The sequence below is a fragment of the Rousettus aegyptiacus genome, unplaced genomic scaffold, assembly GCF_014176215.1.
Source record: "Rousettus aegyptiacus isolate mRouAeg1 unplaced genomic scaffold, mRouAeg1.p scaffold_m13_p_5, whole genome shotgun sequence".
In the NCBI taxonomy this organism is placed as follows: domain Eukaryota; kingdom Metazoa; phylum Chordata; class Mammalia; order Chiroptera; family Pteropodidae; genus Rousettus; species Rousettus aegyptiacus.
Genome location: NW_023416308.1, coordinates 6,613,632 through 6,621,898, shown reverse-complemented (window position 1 = coordinate 6,621,898; position 8,267 = coordinate 6,613,632). Strand labels below are relative to the sequence as shown.

General features: G+C 57.4%; 1 protein-coding gene across 1 annotated transcript in view; it reads right to left on the bottom strand.

Moving 5' to 3' along the window:
* Nucleotides 1-214: 214 nt before the first annotated feature.
* The window catches only part of DTX1 (deltex E3 ubiquitin ligase 1), a 32,358-nt gene continuing 24,305 nt past the window's right edge, over nucleotides 215-8,267 (bottom strand). Inside the window, exons 4-10 of the mRNA XM_036221004.1 lie at nucleotides 3,995-4,056; nucleotides 3,583-3,744; nucleotides 3,242-3,303; nucleotides 2,549-2,707; nucleotides 2,289-2,450; nucleotides 2,106-2,195; nucleotides 215-1,475 (exon numbers count right to left, since the gene is read on the bottom strand). Coding sequence (XP_036076897.1) covers nucleotides 1,251-1,475; nucleotides 2,106-2,195; nucleotides 2,289-2,450; nucleotides 2,549-2,707; nucleotides 3,242-3,303; nucleotides 3,583-3,744; nucleotides 3,995-4,056 — 922 coding nt within the window. The 3' untranslated portion in view covers nucleotides 215-1,250. The remainder of the gene's footprint in view (nucleotides 1,476-2,105; nucleotides 2,196-2,288; nucleotides 2,451-2,548; nucleotides 2,708-3,241; nucleotides 3,304-3,582; nucleotides 3,745-3,994; nucleotides 4,057-8,267) is intronic.

Below are 8,267 nucleotides of genomic sequence, written 5' to 3'. Positions count from 1 at the left end.
GGGACTAGGACTGGGAGGGTCTCGTCGGTCACCATCACATACCCTGCCTGTCCCAGGATGAGATTTATGGGGACCCTGCATCTCCAGCTGCCCAAGGCTGAGAGGGGCAACGGTCCTGGGGTGGTCATTTTGTCACCTGCTCCTTGATGGGACAAACAGAAGGCTCCCAGGAACAGCCACCCGCTCCCCGCTTCTTGGCAGGAAAAGACTGGGAGAGGAGGAGAAAGACCGTTTATTTCTCCACCCACAGTGGGACTGGTAGGTTTTCAAAAGAGCAATCGCTGGCGTCCTTTTAAATCTTGGCTGACTTCCACCGTGGCAGCCAATCAACAGAGGCGGAGCTGGTGAGTTGCCTGGGCAACAGGCCCCTGGTTGGCCGAGACCATCAGCCACCCTGCGGCCCACTCCCAAGTAAGGGAAATGGACTCTGCTCTCCAGCCTGCTTTTCAGACCCGCCGGCCTAAGCTAGGCCTCCTCGTCTCTCTCCCGAAGCCAGAAGCTCCAGCCTTTGGATCTCGACGTTTGGGAGCCATTTGATGAAGAGGATGGGATGGGGAGAGGAAGAGAACAAATAGTGCCTTTATCTGGGACAGACATAAGGCCTGGGGACGGGACCGGAGAAGGAAGGGGGTCAGTGTCCCAAAGGATGAAGAGATACAAGCACGAAACACCTCTAGTCCCCCTCTCCCTGGCCTGTCCCTCTGCAAAATTGCTCCATCTGGGGGCTTCCACCTCGTGGGCCCACGATTGCCCCTCAGTTGGCGATAGAGATGGGGGAACGCTGAGGTTCTAAGTTTCCCCCAGGCATCCCAGCAGGCCCCCTAATGCTTGGCCTGAATCTTCCTGCTGGCGGACAAGCCTGTACGGATGTGACAGAGACACAGGCGGGACCCACATGGAGTGTCACAGGGGTCTCCTGTCTCCTCCCCCGGGGTCGGGGGTAAGTAGAGGCACGTGGGTGTGCGTGCATGTGTTCATCAGGACACGTGTGTGTGTGTGTGGGATGGGGCTCTGTCTTTGTGGTAGGGAGGTCGCTGTGGTTTCCGGTTCTCTCTCTATGACCTTCTCAGGGAGCTACGGGTCGGAGCCCGCTGGCCTTTCATCCTCTCATCAACCAACCAAACATCCGGAACGCTTCTGGCTCTTTCTGCAGGCTCCTCTCCAGCCTTGAACTTGGGCCACCAGGACGCACCTGGTGCAGGGAGCCAGACCAGGGGCAAAGCAAGAGGGAAGTTGGGCAGCCTGGGGCCTCAGGCCTTGGCTGCAGCCTCGGACACGCCTTGGGCCGTGAGCTCGGCCAGCACGTTGTCTAGGTAATTAGCGTCCGGATAGCCGTGGCCCGTGAGGTTGGATCCGAACTCGGTCTTGTGGTGGATCTCGTTCCACACCACGGTGTCCGACTCGCCGGTTGTGTTGGACGTGCCAATGGTAAAGATGAGCCTGCGCTCCCAGGCGGTGATGAGCAGTCGCAACACCTGGGGGGCGGGGCGATGGGCGGGGTCACAGGCAGTCCCGCGCACAGCTTGAGCCCCTCCAGCCCAGCCTTCGCCCCTGGCCCCCCTCCACCACCATTTCGTGGCTCCTTTAGGAGCTCATGAGCCCCTCAGGATACCTCGAGGCTGCGAGGCTTGGCCACTTCCTACTCTGGACTGACTGCCCAAGTAAAAGCTCTTTCTAAGTTTTCTGCCTGTTTTTTTCTGGGGTAAAAAGGGATCTCAAACCAACAGCCCTCGCCTGTGTTTGGTTTGGACCCCACGCTGCATTAAATAGCCACTTGGTGACTTCATTGGCAATAGTTAAAAACCTGGAGATTTCACATGAAGATCAGAATTTCTGGTCTAAAGATCTATAGTGTGGCGGTGGAAAGCCTGGGCTACTTGGGTTCAAATCCTGGCTCCACCGCTTGATAGCTGTGTGACCTTGAGTGTGTTACTTGCCCTGAGGCTTTGCCCGGCAGGGTGAGGCGCGCACCAGGTTGTTCGGGTCAGTGCCTGTGTGGGTCAGAATGCGAAAGCTGGGACTGGAATAATGGGGACCACAGGCTCAGGCTGACGGTGGCCGGGGCCCTGGCCTGCAGCCCTGCACCCTCACGAGAGAGCACCCACCTTCCGGCCTTTCTCGTTGTTGGGCAGATAGCAGTGGCGTGGGAAGCCTCTCGCAGTGAACTTCTTGCCTGGGTTGGGGTGCTCAGGGCCCTGTGGGGAGGAGCAGCAGGGGCTTGAACTACAGACCAGTTGGGGGGGAGCGCCTCTGGAGGGGTCAGAGGAGTTGGGGTCGAGGGGGTTCACCTGGATGCCTGTGGGAATGTCATAGACGATGCGGATGGTCTGGGTGTCAGCGAAGCCCGGCAGCGAGTGGGGGATAAGGTGGAACTCCATCTTCCCGGGTGGCTGAGTGCCCGTCTTCTCCCCGTAGATGGCCTTGCAGGTCGGGCACTGCAGGCTCCCATCCTGGGGCAGGGGAGGCTGGTGGTGAGGTCCCCAGGGGTCCCAGCCCCGCCCGGCTCCCGTACCTGCTCCCCGCCACTGCCCCCCCCCCCACAGCCCACCTTGTTGCCGTTGGAATACATGGCCACGAGGCACAGCAGGTGGCACATGTGGCCGCAGCGGCCCAGGCGGCCCACGAGCTCCGGCCGCACACCCTTGTGGCGAAGCACGCCCTCATAGCCAGACGCCGTGACCAGCCGCTCCATGCAAATGGTGCAGTCCTGGGGTGGGCACAGAGGAGAGACGGAGGGCTGGGGGCAGCAGGGCCAGACCCCCGGGCCACCAAGGGCATCGGACCACCCCCTCTCTGGGACCCATCTGTCACACGGAAAAGACTTCTCCAGGTACCGATTTCAGGGATATGGCTCCCTCACGCCCCCCCCCCACCCCCACCGAGGGCTTAAAGAACTATCAAAAGCAAAACTTTATTAACCAATGTCACCCTAATACATTCAACTTTTTTTTTTTAAAAAGCAAAACTTAAAAAATATGGGTGAAAATAAGATACAAAAATGATCGATCATCAAAAGATTGATACATGTGCCTCTATTAAACTTCGGTACTTCTGTCTATCAAAAGACATTGTAAAGAAAGTGAGAAGTCAAACCCACGGACTGGGAGAAGAGACTGTAACCGAACCACAAGGAATTCATGTCAGAGGGAGAGGCGGGGGGAGGAGAGGAGAGGGAGGGAAGGGGAGGGGAGGGCCCTCCATCTTTGCAGGCAAGGCCAGCCCTCTGTCCCCTGGGACTCACCTCATCAGGCGGGTTCTTTACTTTCTGCATGTATCTTCGAACCACATCCTCGGGGTTCTTACCTGCAAGGGCACAGGGGGTTGGGCTTGAGGGTATGAAAGGTCTGCTCCTAAGGGCTTGGCTCAGGACTGGGTCAGGGGTCAGAGAGGTGGGGTTGGCAGGGGTGAAATGTCAGGGGTAGCTGCAGCTTAGATGTAATCGGAGTTGGTTGCAGATGGGGTCAGGGAATGAAGGTGAGGTCCTAAGTCCCAAGAACAAATTGGAGGAAGGGGTCAGAGGGGTTGCGCCCAAAGGTCAGTGGGGTTCAGTTCGGGGATGAGGGTCGGGCGTGGAAGGCGTACTCTTCTTGAGGTGCTTCTTCTTGGTCTTGCGGCACATCCCCGGCACGCCGGGCACGGGCTTGACGTCACTCTTGCTCACAGGCGGCGGATGCAGAATGGGCTTGGGGGCCCGCGTCAGGCACACGGGCAGTCCGGCGGCACACAGCAGGATCCCGGTCATCCCTGGGGGCGTGGTCCGGCCAGTTAGGGGCGGAGCGACCTCCAGGCCCGTCCACCACCCACTCCCACCCTCCCATCATTGGGTCATTGGGTGTACCCACAGGCCTCTCCCCAGACCGCGCCCACCTGTTCTCACCCAGAGATCCTGGGGATCTCAGGTGCATGTGTGGTGAGCCCCACCCCTCAGCCCCAGGGGTGGGGCCCGCCTCCTTGTGGGTCCCGCCCACCTCTCCTATCTTGGCCCAGACCTCACCTGCCAGAGCTGGGTGGACCGGCCCGGTACCGTTCAAGTTCTTCACCGGGAGCGCGGGGACCCTGATTGGAGAAGAGAAGAGGCTACGAGCTGGATTCCAGCCACTCCCCCGCCAGAGACTCAGGGGCCTCTGGTTTGCCTTCTGCCTCTGGCTCTCGGGCATAGTCTAACTCCTTTGTGCCAGTCCCGGTCCTCTAGACTGATCTCCAAGGAATTCGAATTCCTACTCTGACATCTTTCTATCATAGGGTGGGTGAGACCAGGACCTCACCCCAGTTATAATAGAATGGACCCCTAGGCTTAGCACCAACGCCCCCATTGCTCAGCACCTGGGTTCCAATGGCTTGGTTTCACTGGCCTCTGTGCTTGAAACCCAACTACTAGTGATTTAGCCATTCCAGCCTCTGTGAAAATTTACTATGTGGAGCCCAAATCCCCATAAAAGTTTCTGGGCGAGGAGGATTCGGGGATCAAATAAGTTAGGAAACACTTCGGTGTCTCTCGCTTGGAAAATTCATAACCTGTGTGAGCATATTAAAGGCTCTCGGTCCTGCACGAGGAAATTCGGTCAGCGATGGTAAACCCAGGTTTTCCGAAAACGTGATGAAAAACATGATTCCTCCTCTGCAGTATCTGCTGATGTCAGTTCCTGTGACTAAGGCATTGTCCTCTCTTCAGATGAAGAGGCCCTAGGAAAATGTAGTCTGCTTCCCCTCATCCGTCGCCCTCCCCACAAAGGGCTCTGACTTTTGGAATCGGCTAGAGCCACTTTCATATGGCAGCTAAACCACGAACCAGCTGCGGGGCACCCAGGACGTACGCGATCGCACCTCTCGTAAGCCCGTTTCTTCTGTAAGATGGGATACTGTGGCACCTCCCATATGTGTGCTGTCGAGAGTCAACGAAACGCTCCATGTCAAAGGCCGAGCCTCATTGCCGGTACCTAATAAAGGCTATAACGTTAACCGTCATTGTCACCATCATCACCGTCACTGTGTCACCTTGGATGAGTAGTTAGTTTCATCTCTCCGCACCTCAGTCCACTAAGTCACGGTATGACTTCTCTCCACCTCGGAGAGGAAACCATGAAAATATTGCAGTGGCAAACTGGGGCGAGTAACTTAACCTCCGTGACCCTCAGTTTCCTCCTCTGTAAAATGAGGTCAATACCAACATCTCCCCCAGGAGGCTGCCGAGAGCGCTGACTGAGAAAGCCTGCTGTGGTCTGCACGGGGTGCCCGTCCGAGCCTTTGTGACTTCAGTGCTGGGCTGCTGGTCCAGATACATTTTGAAAGCCAGGGGCAGCCTGAGGGGCCAGTGGGGTGCAGGAAAGGATGGGGGCAGTGAGAGTTGATGCAGGAACCGAGACAGCCCCCTTTGCCCGCCTGCTAAGGACTGAGCCTGGTCACCTGCCCCCGGCTGGCGCAGTCAGTGCCAGGGAGGTGGCTGGGAAGTGTCTTTAAGCAAATGGTACGCTTGGCAGGCTTGGGTGCTGGTGCAGCGAGTCCAGAAACACACACACACACACACGGGGAATGTATACTATATATAATCCATGCACACACATACTTGGGGAATTCACCATGTGCACAAGTGCACAGACACACACCCCTGGGAACATGCCCCTCCCCACGTACACGCACAGGTACACAAACACACACACTCCAGGGAGCACACACCATGCACACAGACATACAAACACACACACACACACTTCTGCGTGGAAAATGTCACACAAACACACACACACGCATACTCTGGGGAACACACCACACACACAGATACACACATGCACAGACTGTGGGGACATTCGACTGGACGAGAGAAGCCAGCTCGCGCAGAGTGGTAGCCCCACCGGCTGCGGCCGCCACCCCCACCCCCCACACACATCACTGTGGAAAAGCGGACAGCAGATTCAGGAGAAATGCGCCTTTGTCCTCACAAGCACCCAGCACTCTGCAGCCCGCAAAAGGGACCCTGCCATCCGCCCATGGGGACATGAGCAGGCGCGCCATGACCGGGAGGCCCACCCTTCACAGCAATACACGCACACACACACACACACTGCACACCACCCCTCCGCTCTGTGGCTGCTCGGCCTTAATCTGGTCCACTGGGCACCCCTCCCAGACCCAGCTGAGGTGGCATTCGAAGCAGATGTCTGGGTTCCTAAACGCTTTGGTGGCCCTGGCATCACGGAACTCAGCCCCTGAGGGAGGTGCAGTGGGGGAGCCTGGTCAGTCGAGGTGTGTGTGCAGGAACGGTGCCGTGCCTCGGTTTCCCTATCTGCAATGGGATAGAGTCTCGTGAGAGTTCAATGAGTTAAGACATGTACAGCTCAGTCTGGTACAGGGCTGAGGTCTTGATTTTTGCTACAGCCTGCGGGGACCCAAGAGATGGGGCCGTGTCCATCTGAGCCTTCCCGGGCTCTGTCACAGTCCTCCAGGACCTTCCTGGGGGTGTCGCTACCCTAATCTCATCCCTCCTCATACTCTTACAGGAAAGCAGAGCGGCATGTGCCTCGAGCTTCTCCTTTTCCCTGTCTCGCCCTTTAAAACGCTTCCCGTGTAGACAGATGGTGGTCGTCCTCATCATACCTAGCTCTCCTCACCCCCTTCCTTCACTTTTGTCTCACGAGAAAACACCCCTCCTTCTCTCCAGGGCCCTCTGTAAAGTGGGTGGAAAGAAAACTTTTTAGCACGCACGCCACCACGTTTTGTCTCCTACCTGCGGCAGACATCACTAATCCATCACAGCACGCTCTTAAGCTGAGTCGAATTCTCAGCGCGGCCTCTACCAGTCAGTAAAGACGGAATGCTGCCCCAGGTCTATAGAAAGCCTCAGGTCAGGTCCAGCTCATGACCCTGGCCTTGCTGAGCCTTTGGCCTGGGAGTTAGGTGAGGGGGCGGGGAGCAGAACCCCAAAAGAGAAGGTTTTACATCTCAGCTGCCCTATAAGTCCTGGTACCCCTTAAACACCACAGAGCCCTGCGTTACAAAAGTCAGTCTTGCTGCTGGGAAGAGGGTTGTGAGCAGGGCATGACAGTTAGGCTGTTTTTTATTTACCCATCAGCAAGCTGGGGGACAGCCCCGAGGCAGCCCCCAGCCCCTCTTAATCTGCAGGCCCTCTGCGAGAACCCAGGGTATCAGGGTTCCCACGATGCCTGAGCGTGGGAGCCACCCAGGCCCCCTTTTGATGTGGGATGCGCTGTTTCCTCCGACTGAGTGAGAACATCCTTCTGCCCTGGACAAGACGCCGCTGCCTGCAGGCCTCCCGGAAGGGGGGCCAGCCTGCATTCTCTGCCCTGCCCTGTGGGGGCCCAGCCTGCCAAAGGGTCTTGGAGACATCCTTCAGGCCCCCTGGAAATCTGCTCTGACCAGAAGGTGGGCTTGGCCACTCCAGGGCAGAGACGGGTCCCACTGCTGTCTGGTCTTCCTGCTGCCTTTGCCATCCCCCCATCAGATCCTGTTTGTCCTCTGCCCTCCACCTCCCGTGGCTCCCCTCTTGCCCAGAATAAATCCAACCCCCTTATCCTACACGGCAGCCAGTACCCACCCTTGGAATACTATTTTCCCCATGCTCACCCCCTACCTCTCCACTCCAGTTTCCCCAGTCTCCCTGCTGCTCCTCAAACATGCCAGGCACATTTGCACCCCAGGGCCTTTGCACTTGCTGATCCCGCTCATACCTTGCTCGCTCACTTAACACAGGCGTCAGCCCCCTGTCGCCTTGTCAGAGACCTTCCCTACCACGTTACTCTAGAGGACCCTCTGTCTCTGCCCTTACCTTGCTTACCTTTTCATTTGTTACAGTACTAATCACAACCTAGTACTACAAAGTCCTTGGCATGACCAGGTGCCCCTGCCTCTGTGACCTCATTGCCTACTCCTCCCCTACTCTCTAGTCCAGACACACCTGCCGTTCCTCTTATGGTCCCCTTTCAATACCTTTCCGCTTGCTGCGCCCTCTGCCCGAAGGCTCACTCGGCTCTCCGCTGCAATGCCGCCTCATCAGAGAGGCCCTCCTTGACCCCCGCGACATCGGCGCTGATATAGAGCACATAGCAGATGCTCAGTAAACACCCGTTGCACGAATGGATAAAGGAAGATGAGATTTTGCGGCGAGGTTCTGAGCGGGACACTCTCATTCCCGTGCTCGGGCACACTGTCCCCATGCACCGTTTGCACACATTTGAGGTGAGTCTGGAAGCAAGGGTTCCGAGAGACACCCTCTGCCCCAGCTAGTCCCTCGTGATGCTCGGCCGACATTCATT